The sequence below is a fragment of the Muntiacus reevesi genome, chromosome 18 (genome assembly GCF_963930625.1).
Source record: "Muntiacus reevesi chromosome 18, mMunRee1.1, whole genome shotgun sequence".
Taxonomy (NCBI): domain Eukaryota; kingdom Metazoa; phylum Chordata; class Mammalia; order Artiodactyla; family Cervidae; genus Muntiacus; species Muntiacus reevesi.
The window spans coordinates 27,953,581-27,972,304 of NC_089266.1; the positions used below are offsets into that span (position 1 = coordinate 27,953,581).

General features: G+C 56.3%; 2 protein-coding genes across 3 annotated transcripts in view; one reads left to right on the forward strand and one right to left on the reverse strand.

The window, feature by feature from the left end:
- The first annotated feature begins 3 nt into the window (after positions 1–3).
- Positions 4–9,033, forward strand: SMCR8 (SMCR8-C9orf72 complex subunit). Its single transcript, XM_065908847.1, has 2 exons — positions 4–2,840; positions 5,125–9,033. The coding sequence occupies exons 1-2, from the start codon at positions 481–483 to the stop codon at positions 5,576–5,578; spliced, it is 2,814 nt and encodes a 937-aa protein (XP_065764919.1). The 5' UTR covers positions 4–480; the 3' UTR covers positions 5,579–9,033.
- SHMT1 (serine hydroxymethyltransferase 1) overlaps positions 9,027–18,724 on the reverse strand; it is a 26,055-nt gene continuing 16,357 nt past the window's right edge. For both annotated transcript variants that reach the window (XM_065908849.1, XM_065908848.1), the window contains exons 2-12: positions 17,740–17,854; positions 16,729–16,874; positions 15,110–15,225; positions 14,645–14,805; positions 14,181–14,262; positions 13,573–13,785; positions 12,488–12,604; positions 11,542–11,664; positions 10,559–10,675; positions 9,983–10,093; positions 9,027–9,766 (exon numbers count right to left, since the gene is read on the reverse strand). In XM_065908849.1, the coding sequence (XP_065764921.1) occupies positions 9,594–9,766; positions 9,983–10,093; positions 10,559–10,675; positions 11,542–11,664; positions 12,488–12,604; positions 13,573–13,785; positions 14,181–14,262; positions 14,645–14,805; positions 15,110–15,225; positions 16,729–16,874; positions 17,740–17,835 (1,455 nt within the window). In that variant the 5' untranslated portion in view covers positions 17,836–17,854 and the 3' untranslated portion in view covers positions 9,027–9,593. The remainder of the gene's footprint in view (positions 9,767–9,982; positions 10,094–10,558; positions 10,676–11,541; positions 11,665–12,487; positions 12,605–13,572; positions 13,786–14,180; positions 14,263–14,644; positions 14,806–15,109; positions 15,226–16,728; positions 16,875–17,739; positions 17,855–18,724) is intronic.

An 18,724-nucleotide genomic window follows, 5' to 3' on the forward strand; every position in this document is an offset into this window, starting at 1 on the left:
CCAAGATGGCGGCGCCGCGGTAGCTGGATCCGGGTTGTGGCGTCCGAGGAGCCGCGACGGTTTCTGCCTTCCGGACGTGGGAGTCGCCACGCTTGGCTGGTCCGTGCTGCAGCCCGTAGCCCCGCACTGGGCACCTGTCCAGAGGTGGGGCTGTTGCCGTGGCGGTGTGCTCGGGGTAGCGCCGGTGACCTCGCTGCGGGTGCCCTGCGCCCGCCGCGGTCGCGGGAGGAGGCGAAGGGCAACCAGTCTCCTGAGTCTTCCTGACCTGCGGAGTTCCTGAGGCCTCCGGAAGCCTTGAAGGAGCCACACCTTTGAGGGGCTGCGGGAGCTTGAACCTCCGGTTTGTGACTTGCAGCCTCGGACCCCCTGAGGGCGCAAAGAAGACTGCCCCGCAGGGACTCTGCTTCCTCCTCCAGAGGCCTGGCTCCCTCCGCAGTGTGTCCTACTTCTTCTCAATGTTCTTCCCATATACCTGGAAATATGATCAGTGCCCCTGACGTGGTGGCCTTCACCAAAGAGGACGAGTACGAGGAGGAGCCTTACAATGAACCGGCACTGCCCGAGGAGTACTCGGTGCCACTCTTCCCCTTCGCCAGCCAAGGAGCCAATCCATGGTCCAAACTGTCCGGGGCCAAGTTCTCTCGGGACTTCATCCTTATTTCCGAATTCTCTGAGCAGGTGGGACCCCAGCCCTTACTGACCATCCCCAATGACACCAAAGTTTTCGGTACTTTTGATCTCAATTACTTCTCTTTGCGGATCATGTCTGTGGATTATCAGGCCTCCTTCGTGGGGCATCCTCCTGGCTCTGCCTACCCCAAACTGAACTTCGTGGAGGACTCCAAGGTGGTGCTGGGAGACTCCAAGGAAGGGGCCTTTGCCTACGTGCATCATCTTACCCTGTACGACCTGGAGGCCCGTGGCTTCGTGAGGCCCTTTTGTATGGCTTATATCTCGGCAGACCAGCACAAAATTATGCAGCAGTTCCAGGAGCTTTCAGCTGAATTTTCCAAAGCATCAGAGTGCTTGAAGACAGGCAACAGGAAGGCTTTTGCCGGGGAACTTGAAAAAAAACTGAAAGATTTGGATTACACCAGGACAGTGCTACACACGGAGACAGAGATCCAGAAGAAAGCCAACGACAAAGGCTTTTACTCATCTCAGGCCATTGAGAAGGCCAATGAGCTGGCCAGCGTGGAGAAGTCCATCATCGAACATCAAGACCTTCTGAGGCAGATCCGCTCATACCCTCATCGCAAGTTGAGAGGGTCCAATTTGTGTCCTAGGGAATCGGAGCACACCCAGGATCCGCCCAGCCAGGCAGCCGCTACCTCTGACCTTGAAGAGTCTGCTGACACCGACCATTACGCCTGCAGACCCTCCTACACCCCGAAACTCATCAAAGCAAAGTCCACCAAGTGTTTCGACAAGAAGCTCAAGACCTTGGAGGAGCTCTGTGACACCGAGTACTTCACCCAGACCCTGGCGCAGCTCCGCCACGTTGAGCACATGTTCAGAGGGGACCTTTGTTACCTCCTGACCAGTCAGATTGACAGAGCACTCCTGAAGCAGCAGCACATCACCAGCTTCCTTTTTGAAGATTTGGTGGAGGTTGGCGACAGACCGGCCGAGAAACAGGAGAGCACAGTCTCTAAGCCCCATCACTATGGGCCACCTTCTGAGTCTCCAGAAGACTGTTTGATTCCTCAAGTGTTAATCAGCGTGGGCTCCTACAAATCCAGCGTGGAGTCCGTGCTCATCAAGATGGAGCAGGACCTTGGGGATGAGGCATCAAGGGAAGCGGCGGTGACGGAATCAAGCAGTTTTGACCCCCAGGAGAACTTGGACTACCTGGAGATGGACATGAAAGGGAGCGTTAGTAGTGGAGAGAGCATCGAGGTTCTGGGCACAGAGAAACCCACCTCTGTGCTGTCAAAGTCTGAGAGCCAGTCCAGCTTCACGGTGCCCTTGAGCCCCCAGGTGGTCCGGAGCAAGGCGGTCAGCCACAGGACCATCAGCGGGGACAGCATCGAAGTCCTCAGCACCTGCCCCTCTGAGGCCCTCATCCCGGATGACTTCAAGGCCAGCTATCCAAGTGCCATTAATGAGGAGGAGTCCTATGGAGAGGGCGGCCAGGGGGCCATCCTCTTCCAGGCAGGCATCAGCCCTCCGGAGTTGGGGGAGGCCGAGGAGGGCAACTCGGGCCTTGCTTCGCTACAGACAGACGCTTCCTGCTGCATCGGGAGGGAAGCTGGTGCTCTGCTGGTGCCGCTCTCCACCCCAGGCCACACAGTCTCTGATGAGGATGGGGTCGTGAGCGTTCCCCCACAGCGCTACCGGCAGAAGGACCAAGGGTTCCGCGTGGACTTCTCGGTGGAAAATGCCAGTCCTTCCCGAGACAACAGTTGTGAAGGCTTCCCTGCTTACGAGCTAGACCCGAGCCACCTGCTGACCAGCCGAGATGGCAGTAAGACCAGCCTGGATGATCACTCCGATGCCACCAGCTATGGGAGCAGCATAGCCTCCACCAGCTCTGACAGGACTCCCTCCTCTGTGCCTCCTGCTGGCCCCTCTTCCGAGAGGCACAAGAAGAGGGCGGGCCAGAACGCCTTAAAGTTTATCCGCCAGTACCCGTTTGCCCACCCAGCCATCTACTCCCTGCTCAGCGGGAGGACGCTGGTGGTCCTGGGGGAAGAGGAGGCCATGGTCAGGAAGCTGGTGACTGCACTCTCCATCTTTGTCCCTGGCTACGGCCGCCATGGCAAACCTGTGAAGCACTGGCTCTCCTCCCCTTTGCACATCACGGACTTCCAGAAGTGGAAGCTTATTGGCCTGCAGAGGTAACTGGTTATGGGGTGGGACGGGCCCTGGCCGTGAGAGATGAGGTGTTGGGTGGCCGTCCCTTGGGGTGAGGTTCACGGTTCCTGTGGGGGGCCCCACGCCAACTCACTGTGTCACTTTTAGCAGATCCTTTCCAAAGGGACTTCAGTTCCGAAGTGTTTCCCGACCTTGGTCTGTACCTTGTATCAGAATTGTTTGGGAGCATTTTCTAGAATCACTTGCTCCTTGGCCCCACCTGCAGAGATTGTGATCAGGTTGGCTTGGGGGATGAAGTGGAGTCACGTGGTTTGCGGCAAGGTTTGGGAATGACTGGACTTCTGGACCTCAGGTCCCTGCTGAGTCTCTAGTTCACACTGTAGTGTAGATGACTGAGGTGAGGTCTGGGTCTGAGGAGGGTAGCGGTGCTGGGAGAGGCAGCCTTCCTGGCTCCCCCCTCCACTGTCCTGTCGGCTGCGGGAGCCTATTCCTCCACCTCTTGAAAGCTTTCTGTCTCCACTTTACTCCCTTGTGCTTTAGCAGTTCCTTTTGGGGTTTTCCACTCTGTTTGTCTGGCTTGAGGACTCCTGCCCTTGAGTGTGCTCTGGGCTCAGCCTCCTCGCTCCTGTCCCCACACCTGCCTTTGCTCACTTGCGACATGCGGGCGTAGAGGGGGGCAATAGCTGGAGTCCAGTCCCGGGACCATAGAGAAGGGCATGCTTGAGTTGCTCTCCTGCAGTGGGCACCCAGGAAGGGCCCTCCTCCCTTCTGGGGAAATAGGAGGGTTGCGTCACTAAGCAGTCATTTGCCAGATGTTTACTGAGGCTGTTAAGTGGCAGCTGCTGTGCCCAAGGCTGGATTACAGATGTGTCCGCAGTGGGGCATCTCTGTGACAGGCTGCCCTGCTCCTGCACCGGCTGTGACCTTTCTGTGGGCTGGGTGTTGGGCCAATTGTGTCTGATCCCCATCTGCTGCTCTCATGTCCCCACGGGGTGACGACCTGCCCTGAGGTAGGCAGGCTGGGCGGCAGAAGCGGAGTCAGGCCCTGGGCCCTGGCCCTGGAGCCATGAAGGGTCCCTCCGGGAAAGTGGGAGGCCCGTCAGCAGTGACAGCTGAGACCTTGGAGATTGTCTGATGACTCGTGCCATGAGTCCTCCTTCCCAAAGCTCCTGAGTGCACAGGGGTTAAGAATTGGGACATGTGCCCCCAGAGGGTCCTGCTTGGGGGTGAGCCACAGTGGATAGGCTGGGGCCCTTGCCCTCCAGGGCACCTGTTGCTGGAGGGTTGACCCAAAGACCAGGAGGAGAGTGGGGACCAGCCTTGCTGCGGCTTCTCTGAAGGTGTCCTGGGCAGTGAGTCGCGACAAGATGAGGGGCACTCTGAGGGGATGAACCAGGCTAGGGCAGGGGTCCTGCAGCTGCCCTTCAGAGCAGGAAGGGGCTGCCTCCTGGGATGCACGTTGAACCTGGGCCCCGGGGGTGCTCAGAGCTGAGATGGGTGGTGAGCCAACCTGGCAGGCAGGTCGGACACTGAGACGGGAGGCAGATCAAGGCCCCTGAGGGTCAGTGCTAGAGGGTCCAAGCAGAGGGTGCCTCTGTGTGTCCACCGGGCTTGGTCCCATGTGCTAAGTTGGTCTGGAATCTGAGCTGGACCCAGGACAGTCCCTACCCCCCTCCCCTTGCACTCCTTCCCTCGCTGAGCGAATCCGACCTGCCTTCCCGCCTCTGACATGCAGGGTACCACATGGGTTACAGATCCAAGTGTGCAGAAGCACCTGGCACCATACTGGTCAGCACCAGGCTGGGGGTGAGGGCCAGGTGCTGTCCTGAGCACCCCGGACTCGGCCTTTGTGGTGACCTAGTAGCTAGGACCAGCATCTGTCTTACAGACAAGACAAGGCTCAGAAGTGAAGGAACTTGACTAAGTCACAGAGGAAGAAATGATGGTGCACACAGGGGTCAGGGAGGCTGGGTGAGGTTTAAGTTGGCATAAGCCAGGCACAGCAGAGAGGACCTGGTGTTCAGGCAGAGCAGAACCTGCCCCCCACTGGAAAGCTTGGCATGGCTTCAGGGGAGTCCCCAGGGAAGTAACAGCTGGGCCTCGGAGACCAGCAGAAAGCGGGTCATCAGGGCTTCATGGGCCACACTAGGATTTGACCTCCATTGTGAGGGCTGAGGAGCCGTGAAGATCGTCATGACCACGTTTGCCTTCCAAAGAGCATTAGCGAGTGGGGCTGGCCGGGGCTGGCCTCTTGAGAGGGGGCCCCACCCCAGCTTCTACCCCTTGACCTTGATCTGTGTGTTTCAGGGTGGCGTCCCCCGCCAGTGCCAGTGCCCTGCACGCCCTGAGCCGCTATAGCCGTTACACGAGCATCCTTGACCTGGACCGGAAGACCTTGCGCTGCCCACTCTACAGGGGCACCCTGGTGCCACGGCTGGCGGATCACCGCACACACATCCGGCGGGGCAGCACCTACTTCCTGCACGTGCAGAGCATGCTTGCGCAGCTGTCTGCCAAGGCCTTCCTCTATACCTTCTGCCACCACCTGCACCTGCCCGCGCATGGCAGCGAGGCCCCGGAGCTGGTTTCCAGTCGCCAGGCCAGCTTCCTGCAGCTGACGCTGGGGCTAGTGCACGAGGACGTCAAGGTGGTGCGGTACCTGGCGGAGCTGCTGCGGCTGCACTACACACAGGAGCTGCGCGGGACCAGCCAGCCTGCCCTCAGGTTCGACTATGTGCCCAGCTTTCTGTACAAGATCTGAGTCCAGCCCGGCCTCAGTGACTGAGAACTGTGACCCAGGGTTGGGGAGGGGTTGGCATGACTGGGTGGTCCTCTGAGCTGTTCAGACTCCTGCTGTTGTCTGCGGGAAGAATAGCAAGGCAGCAGCCATGGTTCCCAGGTGTCCCTGGGCAAGGGTGGAGGGCCTGGCCCTCTGGCAGTGTTCCTTGGAGGAGAGTGGTTGGGGTCGGGCCCAGAGGCTGGGACAGAAGAAAGTCTCTGTGGTGGATGAGGGCAGCGGGGCAGAGCCCATGTGGAGGACCACACTGGTCTCGGGCAGCTTCTCTGGACACTCAGACAAGCAAGGTCAGGGGGGCAGCTGCTGCCTGGAGGACACGGTGGGAAGCAGGACGAGGCCCTTCACTCGGCTTTGTGGAGCCGCCCTCTCAGGGAGGCCCATGACGGCACCCTGCCTAGTCCTCACGTCCTGACCAAGCATGGAGGCACCTGTTGCTGGGCTCCCCAGCTCAGCAGGAATGTGCAGAATCACTGGCACCCAATTTTCAGATCTGTTCTCGGGGGTGGGGAGTCCCGGAGACAAGGCCACGGGGTTCCTTGAGGAAGAGCCAGCCCTGTCCACCCTTCCCTGACCGGGTGATTCTACTCTGTCCTCTGAAAGGGTCTGCCGACAGGCTGGAGCTCAGTTGGCAGAGGTCACCCCAGTCCTCACACCCACAGCAAACCTTTGCAACCACTTCACTACCTCGTGGGGTGTCGCGGGCCTGGCGGCCCCTGAGTCCTATTCAGCTAACCGCCAGGCTGGGGTCTCCAGGAAGGCTGTGTGGCAGTCTCAGTGATCTGCCTCAGGGGCTGTGCCAGCCTGGAGCGTGGGCACCTTAACGGCAGCTTGCTCTGCTGCACCGCCCCGCCCCCGAGTCCCCCACACCTTCACCCACCAGGACCCCCGAGGCTCTGACAGTTACCCCTGATGTATATAGATGGATGGTCTTTGCAACCTTGAGATTTTCGTACCTTTTTTTCCTTATGCTGTTAGAACTCTTGGTGTTACTGCTTTACGTTTCCCCAAATTGTGATAAACACACCTGAACCAGCCACAGTGGTTGCTCCTGAGCACGTGTGTGCAAGTCTGCTGGGGCCGCATTCCGTGTTGTTGTTGGCTCCGTGTCACCTCAGTCCAGTGGCTTCTCCCTGCCTGGGCTTCTGCTCAGGGTCTCCATTCCCACTGGAAGGCTGATCCTGCTCCAGAGTCTATGACTAAGGCCCCCTGGGGGCATTGTGTCGCCTTGTTTTCTCGGTTCTGTGTATCTGTGCTCTCACCTGTGTTCCCCCAGAGGCGTCTCTGGTGATGGCCCGGCAGCTTCTAAATGTGCATTGTGGGCACCGGCAGTAAGGCTGCCCTCCTGTTACTCCCCACTCCCCCTCCTCGTGTTCTGAGGCTGCTTTGTTTCCAGGTAGATGGCTTATTGTGTCTACTTGGGCCTCCTGGGACATGAGCTTTTGTGACATCTTATGTCCAGGGAAGATCGGCAGGCCATGGGGCCCCAGTGACCAGATACAAGGTGACCACTGGCCCACCTGTTTTGTTCCTGGGCCATCAGTATGGACTCAGCAGTTCATACCTCTTACTTGGGAAGCTGGGAGGGGCAGCAGGTCAGTCACACTGGCATCCTTGAAGCAAAAGTCTAATTCTGGAGAGTATTTGTGCAGAAACTACACCTTAAGTGGTCAGGAGACCCGCAGGGTGTGGAGGGCAAGCCTGACTGGTGTGAGCAGGCCTGGCCACGAGGCAGCCACAGAGTGGGCACCCAAGAGCCAGTCCCTTGAGCTGTGTCTTCACTGAGAAGTAGCCTTTGCTAACTAGTGGTTGAACTCCAGCATTTAAATTTTGGTTAAAATCCAGCTCTGCAGTGTGGCTGTTTCACAGGCTTGCTTGATGGCAAGTATGTTTCTCTTCAGAGGATCTTGAAGGGGAACCAGGCCCTCCCTGCCCGGCCACAGTTCTGGAACCTGCCGGAAGTGTTGGACGTACCCACAATCTGAGCAGTGGTGGCCTGTGCAGCAGCCTGTCTTGTTTTCCCTGTAATATTAAGTGTTCAAACACCAAGACACTTAAGAAATCAGAACGTCAGCGCCCCTAGTACTTCTTCAGTCCTAGTGTCACCTTGGAGGCCCAGGCACCGAAACCTTGAGGTTGGTTTCAGCTTCACTTCCAGTCTGTTACGTGCACTGCGCCCCCCGCCCCTTTTAAAGCAGTCCAGGTTATGAAGAACCTACTCAAGCTGACAGTTAAGAGATTTCTAGAAGCTCCACACCCGCCGAACCCTTTTATAGCCCCTGGGGGTCTTGCTCCTTCAGTAGAATCTGATCCTGGGTCATTTCCCAGTTGGTTCTTTAACATCTTGTTTTAGGTCAGTTACCACGTGCAGAGATTGTAAATTTCACCACCAAACTAGTGACAAGTTGCAGGAAGGCTGGTAGATTCTCCCCCAAGTGCCAGGGCTGCTGCAGCTCGTGACCCGTACCCGGAGGCCTAGCAGTCCAGACGACCCTGCACGCAGCTTGCTGCCCCTTCCCCAGCCTGATGTCGCCTGCCCGGCCAGCTGCTCCCCTCAGCCCATGATGCTGCCGCTGCCACGTGGTCTCCACATAGACAGGGGCCCTCGGCTAGTGGACAGCCTTTCCCACCTCCCTAGAGGCTTGAGAAAGTGCCTTGGCTTGTGCTGTGAAGCAAACCAACTGACTTTCTGGCTTTTCCCCAGTGTTGTGATAGAAACTGCTAAAACTGGAATTTTTAAGAGAGAGACAGCATGAACAGACTGCAAAAAGGAAAAGCATCAAATCTCTACTTCTGCCCAGAAGGAAAACCAGCTTCAGCTAGGGTTTGAGCACACTGGCCCTAACTGAGGAGGTTTGGTTACCACTGCTGTGGGGAGGAGGGAGCAGGCTGTGGGGTGGGTGTGCGGCAGCCTGGGGACACCACTTTGTCTCAGGCTGGGCAGTGTGACGACCCCACAGCCTCCAGAGGTGGTGGCTGCCCTGCCCACTGCGCTGGAGACCCCACCCACAGCTGCGTTCAGGCCACAGTGAGAAGCATAGGGCGTGACAAAGTCATATTTGTCACTTTTTTAAAGGCTATTTTATTATTGCATGTTCCTTGTCACGTGTGAGCGTGGGTCCCCCGGGTGAGCTGGGCACTGCAGGGCGAGAGCACGCTGCACATGCATGTGCCCGCAGCTCTCGGTGTGGCTGCACCAGTTTAACCAGTCATGCCAAACAAATAGTATGAGAAGTGTACTTTTTAAGAAATTAATTTATTTGAGTTGAGATATTTTTGAAATATAAAAATTGGTTGTATTTTTTAAAACTATAATTCTTGTAGACATCCTGTGGTTAAAAATTTGACTGTGCTTATTAAAAATGGTCATCTATGTTTTGCACTTGAGATTTGTGGAAAATAAAGTTTCTCTGGGAAGGTGACCTCTGGTTTCCTGATCAGGGGAGGGAGATGGTTGTCTGGACCTTAATGGCTCCAGACTAGGAGAGGAAACCACACACGTCCAGCCAGACTCCCACCTAGCTAGGTGGCACCTGAACAAAATCATCTAACTTGGGATTCTGGTTGAAAGCACAGGCCAGGACGCTCCCTCCTTGCCCACGACATCAGGGCTGAGCCCTTGTCTGGCGTCACAGCAGCTGCAGCTCAGTGCTTCTGTTTGTCACAGTGTCGGGGGTTGGGGGGGAAGCCCAGGGGATCAAGAGGGGGTAAAGGTCGCGGTGTCTTCCCAGCAGCTGTGCCCATACTCGTCTGGATAATTAAGGTGGAATGGCTAAGTTGTATTCCATTTTCCCATGATAACTGTATTTGCAGCTGCAAGAAGGTGAGGTTCAGATTTATACTCCTTCATAACTTGTCCCAGAAGCTTTAAATGTTGATTTGTAAAGAGGGTAAAAAAGGTAGCAAATTCTGAAAAGAGGCCTCTGGGAGGGCCTGTGTGGGGCCCCCAGGGCGCTGGGTCCCTGGGTGGGCGGGTGCTCCTCTAGAAGCCAGGCAGGCCAGGCAGTGGGAATAGGGTGGCGAAGCTCTCCACCTCTGCCCTGAGGGCCGCCACGGCCCGCTGGTGCTCCTCGGCCCCTGCCAGCTTCTCCATGAACTCCTTCAGGGTGGCCTTCACCCCTACGGCATCCTGGATCTGCAGGGTCAGCTCTATGCCTGTGCCAGCGAGAGACACCACTGCCCATGTGCCCAGCAGCTGGCCAACCGCTCTGCCATTCAGGCCCCAGTGTGCCTCCCACCCACGCCTGCCACCCTCTCTGCCCACGTATTCTGGGCGAGGCTCTGTCCCCTGGCCCATCACCAGCCCTGACGCAGAGCAGTCCTCCCCTCATCCCACAGCCCAGCATGGCCAGCAGCCATGCCTCCCCTCACCTCTGTGAATGAAGTGGGCGACCTTTTGGAAATCTTCTTCCAAGAGCCCTCGGGAGGTCAGTGCTGGGGTCCCCAGGCGCAGCCCACTGGGCCGTAGCGCGCTTTTGTCACCTTCAAGATAAACAGGCTGTATCCCCCACTGATCCCCCTGAACTGAAAAGGGACACATGGGCAAAAGAAATGGGCCTGAAGATACCAGTTCGAGTGGGCACAGCGCAAGCAGGCCAGAGCGGAAGGCAGAAGCCAGGAGGTGGAGCCAGGTGTCAGCTGCACTACTTTAAATTCGAGGAAGTGGCCTCCTGGACGTGGTCCTTGCTCCTGACACCAGGCATTCATGTCTGCATTTGAGATGCATCTCCCACATCTTATTCATGAGCCGCTGAGAAATCCAGTTTTCCAGAGGGCCCCCACCTCCCTCACCCTCTCCTGCTCTGTCCTGGGCAGGGTCAAGTGTCTCATCAGGGGACAGGCAGTGGGGGAAAGCCTGGCTCCTGTCCCACACAGCACATCTTGTTCCCAGAGCAAGTCACCATCAGCCCCAAGAGGTCCAGACAGGAGAGGACCAAGGCTGCTCACCTGGGCAAGTATTCTTGTTGCAGGCGATGGAGCAGGCTTCCAGCACCTTCTCTGCCCTGCCGCCATCCGTGCCTTTGGAGCGGAGGTCCACGAGGATCAAGTGGTTGTCAGAACCCCCTGGAAATCAGGTGGGAGACATGGAAGGTGATCCTCTGCTGAGCACAGGGATCCCTCTTCCAAAGAACTGGCAGGGTGCAAGGGGGCTACAGCAGGTGAGGTCAGGAAGGTGACCCCACCACGTGTCCTGTGTGTCCTTCATCACCTGCTGAAGACCCAGGGCCTCAGGGTTTGAGATGATGCACAGAGTAGTTTAGAAAGGGAACCTGAGAATGCAGAGGGGGCTGAGGGCATATGGCCAGCCCAGAAGGCCCATGGCTGCATCCCAACCCACCAGCTCCCGGAAGCCTGTCAGGGTGACGACCCCCCTTGGGAACTTCCCACTTGTCTCTAGATCCATCTTCAAGGTTCCCTCTAAGGGGCCTCAGGGCAGTGGGCAGGGGGCGATGGCGGTGCCAGGGTAACTGGCACATTACCCCTAATCCTGCCAAGGTGACTGTATCTTCCAAGTGGTGCAGATGAGGATATGAAAGAACTTTCTGGAACAGCCCCTGGCCTCCCAGGCATCTCTCAAGCACCTGATCTTCCTGTGAATGAACCCTGCTTAATCCCCAGGCACTGACTTCAAAGATGCTCATGGCCTAAGCTGACCCTTGGCCCTCGACCCATCCTCCCAACCCTACCCTCACTGCCCCCAACTCCAGTAGTCATGTGGCTTTAGGAACCTCAGATGCCCATTTGTAAAATAAGACCAATGATTCGCAAGGCTGTTTCAAGGTTCGAATCCAGAGGTCATGTGTCCAGAGCTGGGAATCCTGAGTCACTCCAGAGCTGTGGCCACCTGCCCAGGCCACGACCTACTGCCACACCTTGACGGAGATGGGACGAGGAGCAGGCCCACCCCATGGGCTCACTTCCTGCTGTACCTGTGACCACTCTGTAGCCCAGTCCCATCAAGGCCTCGGCCAGAGCCCTGCAGTTGGCCACCACCTGATGCTGGTAGGCTCTGAACTCTGGAGTCATGGCCTGCTTCAGAGCAACCGCGACCCCTGGCAGAAGATGAAAGGCAGACTGTGAGTCCAAGAAACACCTGTCTCCACTTGGGCATCCAAGCTTTTCAGTGTCATCAAGGCAGGGTTACATCTCCTCCTAAATGACCCCATTTTAACCCGGCCATTCCCTGGCTAGCCCTCCAGACCTCTCTGAGCAAGAGTTTTTCAGGCAGCCCCTGTCCAGCATGAAGTTCTGGGCTAAGATCGCCACGGGAGAGCTGCTCCCTGTCCTCAGCAAGGTGGACGTGGGACATGCTTCACTTAGCTGCCGCTTTTTTGATGCAAAGTGAGGCAGTTTTCAGAGCTGGGGAGAGGAGTGGCCGATCCACCAGTTCATCCAGGCTCCTCTGTATTTATTCCATCCCAAGGGCTGCTTATAGGGGCACCGAAGATGAAGGAGGATGCAAGCTACCTGCCTGAGTCCTGGTGTAGGAGCCTCCAGTCAGCATGTGGAAAGGGCTGGAGTGGCCAGTGGATGGGCACCCCACCATCACAGAGCTAGAGCACCTGGGCGCTGAGCTGGGGGTGTAAAGGGAGCCACCCCGCCCAGCCCAAAACCTAAAACTCGCGCTTCACTGCTTCCTCCACATCCCTCCTTGCAAAAACCGGTTGAAAGGGAAGTGACACCTTGACCCCGGCTCTTCCACCAATTGCTTTTCTCCAAAGATGGAGAAGTAACTCTGAGATCATCACAGATTCTCTAAGGCTTGTGTACCACCAGAGAACTGCTTCTGCCTGGGGTGGGGTGGGGTAGCAAGCAAGGTGGGGATCGGGCTGCCGGGGGGTAACAGCAGGGAAGCCATGGGGCAGGGTGCGTTACCAGCAATGGCATGGTTGTGGGGTCCCCCTTGCAGGCCTGGGAACACAGCAGAGTTGATGAGCGACTCCAGGTTGTAGCGAGTCTCTTTGCCTGTCTTGGGGTCCACACTGCGCACTCCTGGGTGAAGGACAACATGGGACATGGGACAGGCCTTCCCTTCTGTCTTCTCCCTGCCTGGACACAGACCTGGCCCGGCTCCCACTCCTGGAGCTGACACTGCGGACCAGGGAGGGTGCTTGCTCCCGAGGGGTTAGGGGAGGGGGAACCACGCTTTAGAGATGAAAGGAAGGATGAAAATGTCCCTCCATCAAGACAGGAACAAGGAGTATGCCTTGGGCAGTTTCTCAAAGAGCCGTCCAAGATGATGCCTCTGGAGGAGATGGGGCTCCCTGGGCCAGAAATGGGAAAGAAGCTTCCTTTCTGAGAAAAGTTAAGGATCAGGAATGAGAGCTGCCAGCATCTCCACAGAGCTTCTTGTGAGCTGGGAACTGCTCTGAGCAGCTTCCCTAAATTCATTCATTTAATCCTCACAACAGCAATCCCAAGGGACAGGTGCTATTTTGATGATCTGGAGGTGAGGAAACAAGGCACAGAGGAGCTGCACAACTAGCCCAAGATCACACAGCGCTTCTGTGGCAGAGCCAGGCCTTGCTCTGTGACTGGGTCACTCAAATACCACCAACATACAGCAGGGAAAACAAATGTCTCCCAGGTGGGTGGGAAAGGCTGCTGGCCTTGGAAAGTTTAAAGCAGCTGGGGAGGGGCCTCCAAGGAGAAGCAGGCCCTGGAGGCCCAGTGGGTGTTGGTGTGTCCAGCCCTAGCCAGGGGCTGGGCAAGGGGGTCTTGCAGGGGTCAAAGAGACTTGGTCCCCAGAGGGGGTTGTTTCTGTTGACAGAGCTTAGTCACCGGTACCATCTAGGGCTGAAGGACCGTGGGACCCTCATCTGGCTTCTCTGGAATGGAAACCTCAAATAAGGGCTCCATCATCCAGACCTCTCCCTACCCTCCTGCCCCATGACCTGGACTGCTGTGCTCTCACCCCCTGCTCTTCACGGGACCCTGACACCCCCCAGGGATAAGCGCACCCTTCCTGTAGAAGATCATGCCGGCGCGGCAGCCCCGCAGGGTCTTGTGGGTGGTGGTGGACACCACGTGGCAGTGCTCGAAGGGGGAAGGCACCACGCCGGCTGCCACCAGCCCGCTGACATGTGCCATGTCGGCCATGAGGTACGCCCCGTTGTCATCAGCGATCTTGCGCAGCCGGGCGTAGTCCAGGTTCCGGGAGTAGCAGCTAGTCCCTGAGATGGCAAGGGTGATGTGTAGTCAGAGACCTTGCCCGGCAGTCAGCTCCAGTGCAGAGCAGAGCCCCCGCCCCGCCCACCCGGTGTGCCTGCCTGAAAGCCGGGGCTGCTCATTCTAAGGTTCGAGAAATCCCGTCTGTACCAAAGGCAACCCCTGCCCTCTGCCCCTGTGCCACAGGGTCGGGGGGACAGGTTCCCCACTGGTACCACCCCAGCTTCACAGGGGCCAATGTGTCCAGATGCTTCTGGAGAGCAGGGCAGGTCTAACAGTCCCGAGAGACAGAGATACTCAGACTGGAGCAGCTCGGCTGTGCAGCAGAGCCGCGGGGACCAGCACATGCTGGAAGAGCAAACCTCCCGTGTGGGGGGCTGGGGCCCTGCCCGGCTCTCACCTGCGATGATCAGCTTTGGGTGGAAGAGGCGGGCGTTCTCCTCCAGCTGGTCGTAGTTGATGTAGCCGGTATCGGGATTCACCTGTGGATGTTACGGAGACCGGGCTCACGCTGCTCCCTCCAGCCACACGGGCCGCTCCGCCAGAGCACGCCCAGCTGATGAGGGTAAGAGGACTTCCTCCCCTTGCCTAGACCCCTCTGCTGCCCTCGCCCCTGACCAGGACTTGAGGGCAAGACAGGCACAAGTGTTTAAGACGGTCAGGTATTGTCACTCTCGGACAGGATGCCCTGCGGGGTCCCAGCGAGCCGTGAACACCCGAGGGTCCCCAGAGCAGGGAGATGAGAGACAGTGATGGCGGGACTTCCTGAGGTCACTTGGAAATGAAGCTCCTTATTCCTACAGGCACAGCCCGTGAGGAAGCTTTGAGAAACAAGCCACAGAACGGAGAGACACACGCCCGTACCTTGTAGGGCATAGATTCAAAAAAGATGGACGTAGCAGAAATCTTCTTCTTGTCGGTCATGAACCCGTGGGTCAGGTGGCCCCCATCTGGCAGGTCCAGGCCCATGATGCGGCCATGGGGCTCCACCAGGGCCGTGTACACTGCGAAGTTTGCTGGGGAGCCTGGAGGGGACAGACCGGGAGGCACAATTACTCCTGCCCACAAGGCCATCGATTACAAGTGGCTGCAACAGCCTGGCTGCTGCCGTGCCCTCTCCTGGCCCCTGGTGCCCCTGAGTAAGTGGCAGGGACATTCAGAGATAGGGATGCCCAGGAGGCATGCGTGCAGTAGGCAGTTGAGGGGGATGGGGGTGAGACCTCATCTCCCCCATCTGGCAGGGTGTCCTGCTTATACTCTCCCTTTCAGGGAGCCCCAGAAGGCTGGCAGGAAGGGGGCCACCCAGGCCTGTCTGGACCTGCCCATTACCTGAGTAAGGCTGGACGTTGACCCCCCAGCACTGGGGGTCCAGGCCATAGACCTGCAGCGCTCGCTTCTGACAGAGGACCTCTAGCTCGTCGATGAACTCTGTCCCACCGTAGTACCTGCGAAGGAAGGTGGGAGGTATGGGCCCACTGGCGCCACCTCTGCATGCAGGACAGGGGCCAGGCTCCTGGTGGGATGAAGGAGCAAGGGTGAGAACACGCACCCTGAACCCACGAGATGGCTTCCACCAGGCCCAGGTGGCCGTGTCTCGCCATCCGTGGGGAGGTCTGACCCCACATCTTGGAAGAACCCTGAGGACAATGTCACAGCCATGTGATGGCCTGTGCCAGCTGCCCAGGGGTCAGCTCATAGCATGTGGAGCAGGACAGTGATTGCCAGAAGCTGGGAGAGGGAGTTACTGGTTTGGGGGGATTTACTTTGCATTTCTAATAAAATTTTATTTCTTATTTAATAATTGCATATCACAATGTATCATGCATTTACGTTTTTTTATTATTTGTGACTAGTTTTGGCCTGGGACGGAAGCCATGCTCTTCAAGTCGACTTGACCTGCCAGAGAATGGGTGCCCCTCTCTCCTGCCGTTGTCATGGGAACAGAGCTGGGGGCAGGGGTGGTGTGCCATGGTCACCATGCCCTCAGTCCCCGCAAGAAGCAGCAAGGCTGCAGCACCACATCTCTGAACAGAGGCACCAAAGTATCTCCTCCAAGGTCAACTAGAAACACTGGGACCCCGGGAAGCCTGGGGTTTGAACACAAGCTGGGTGTCCCACAATTCCACTTGGTTCCCATGCTGACCACCCAGAGTCAGTGCGGACCCACATGCTGAGGGCTCAGGCCCACAAGACCGCCCCCCACTTCAGATGCCAAAGGCAAGTCCCTGGTCACTGGGCCACCAGCACTGCTACCCCAGTTGGCTACAAATGATCCCCTCCATTTCAGTAATTCACTTGAAAAACTCAAGACTCAGGAAAGCGCCTCACTCGTGATCCCTGGTCTATTGTGAAGGACTCAATTTGTGAACAGGACAAGGTTCAGGAGGGCATGTGACCCTACAACCCCCTTCCAGGGGGATGGGTGTGGGGGTCCAAAAATTATGACCCTCTAATCAGTGTAGAACGGCAGGCGACCCTCCCTTTTCCATGTCCTCTGGGACACGAGTGAGCAATTTTGCAAAAACCACGTTAAACTCTGTCATCACCATCTCTGCCTGGTGACAACTGTAAAAAACACAAATGAATATGACTCCTGGTTCTCAGGACAAGCTGACCGAAGTCTCTTGTAGGTAAACCCAGCATTTAAAACGCTGACCCGGCTTTCAGTGTGTCAGGTCAGCCTCACCTTGGGGTCCCTGCTCGCACAACCTTCCCCTGGAGGCTCAGCCACAGCCAGCAGCTGCTCCTTCGGGCCTGGCTGTTATTCTACGAAGGCCCAGGGGGACTGTGCAAGTGACCCAAAGTATCTTGCCCCCAGAACATGGGTGCCACCACTTGCTAGGAATCATAAGAGAGGAGGGGACAGGAGGCTCTGCCATTGAGAACCTGTTGTTTTCTGAAATGTCCACTCCCTTCCTGGGAGGCAGGCCTGGATGACACTCACATACCTCTGGCCTGGGTACCCCTCAGAGTACTTGTTGTTCAGGCAAGAGCCTAGGGCCTCCAGAACAGCCCGGCTGGCGAAGTTCTCAGATGCGATCAGCTCCAGTCCAACCCTCTGCCGGTTACTCTCCTTCTTAATGATGTTGTAAACCTGACAGAAGAAAACAGTAATGGGGACACTGCAGTTTAACATCTGCTCTGATCCGAGCAATAACCGAGTAAAGAGAAGAGACACTTATACTTTCATATTTTGCCCTCAGAAGCCAAGTGTAACCAGACTAAGATGACTCCCACAGTGCCTAAGGAACAGATGAAATCCTCCTCAAAGCTTTTAGCACATGGGAAGGGATTAATAGAAAGTGAATTAAGGAGAACAAAACGATGGAAGAGAAGATGATCCTTAAAACATCCCACAAAATTTTAAAATTCTGCGCCATCTTGTTATTTTCCCTCCTGAACCTTGTTCCTTGTTCCTTTCCTTAAAATAACAGATACCTAGATGAATCCACAGAGACAGAAAATAGACCAGTGGTTGCCGAGGGTTGGGAATCTGGGGGATGGGGGGGCAATTGCTAATGGGTTTGAGGTTTCTTTTGGGGGGATTAAAATGTTCTAAAAGTGATCATGAATACACTAAAAATCACTGAATTGTGTACTTTAAATGGGCAACTTGTATGTTAAGTGCATTCACTTATCTCATGTGTAAAGCTGTTGTGAAAATACATAAGTAAAAGATGCTTCTAGAAATGCTCCCCTGAACTGTAAGGAGACGGTCAAGTCTCATTGACCCCACCCCTTCCCCTTTCCTCAGCAGCAGCCAGCACACTGCTCTTCACAGAAACTCAGATTTAAATGCACCCTCAAAGGACTTTCAGCCACTTTGCAGCCACTGCCTATAAACCTGTCCTGTATCCAAACCACAAGGCTGTCCCAAAAACAGCTCATTTCTGGTGAGAATCAGAGGCCTGAACAAGGACTTCCAACAGCCGAACTTTCGAGAACACCCACAGCCTAACCTCGACATCGCTGTCCTTCAGGGGCTGTGCCAGCATCTTCTCATGCGAGGACCACAAATCGGCATCCCTGGGTGCCCTGTTGACTGGAGCTGCCATTGTGCTGGTTGAGAGGCGCCTAAAAATGGAAAAACTTCAAATATTAACCTCAGTCACAGCTCATAGCCACCTGTCAGTTCCCAAGTTGCTGAAGTACTGACACACGTGTGGGCCTTGTCCCAGAACCGCCTGGAGAGCATGAGGACTCTGCTGCAGATCCACCGTGTGGGACCACCTGTGGATCCCTGCAGGTCACTGGCTCCGCAGGAGACCCACCCTCCTTGCCTCGAGGCTGCTCCAGCCACGGGGAGCCCAGCATCCTCTCTTCCTACCTGAACTTCTCCTGGTTGTGGCTTAGCTTTCCAACTAAGCCAGCTTCCTGAAGGCAAGGGCTAGTGGTTACTTTTTAAAAAATTTCCCACAGTACCCGGCACAGCCATATGAGAGTAATATTTGCCAAATGAACAAATAAATTGCTGACTTATGTATTACTTTTTCTATTTCTCAAGTAATGAAAATGAGACTCAGAAAAGTATCTTAGTGGAGGGCTGCACAGCCCACTGGCCTTGGAGGAGAGCCTCAAACCCCGCACAGCTCTACCACCTGGTGTCCTGTGGCTGGGGCTGCAGGTCAACTGCATGCTCTGGGTTGACCCTGGGCCTCTGGTAAGGACCACGGGCAGAGGTACACACCTGGACTCAGCATCATCACAATACAGCAGGCTCGTGTCTCCACATACGTGCCCACAAAGAACAAGAGTCTGAGCTCAGTGGTATCTCAGCTAAAGGGACAGTGTAAATGTTTACAGGAACTGACCTCCTTTAATTGATGGTTGGCAACTTTTCAGTACTTTCTATTAATTAGATAAGCTTTCATTTCAAATTCATTCCCTTAACAGTTACTTATCGAGGTCGTTCCCTTCAGCAGCCACAGATCGGGACTGGGAACA

Bases quoted from the DNA above. Each gene is read 5' to 3' on its own strand.
- SMCR8 (XM_065908847.1), top strand. From the start codon at position 481: ATGATCAGTGCCCCTGACGTGGTGGCCTTCACCAAAGAGGACGAGTAC. The intron at 2,841-5,124 runs GTAACTGGTTAT...TGTGTGTTTCAG, and splicing joins AAGCTTATTGGCCTGCAGAG to GGTGGCGTCCCCCGCCAGTG.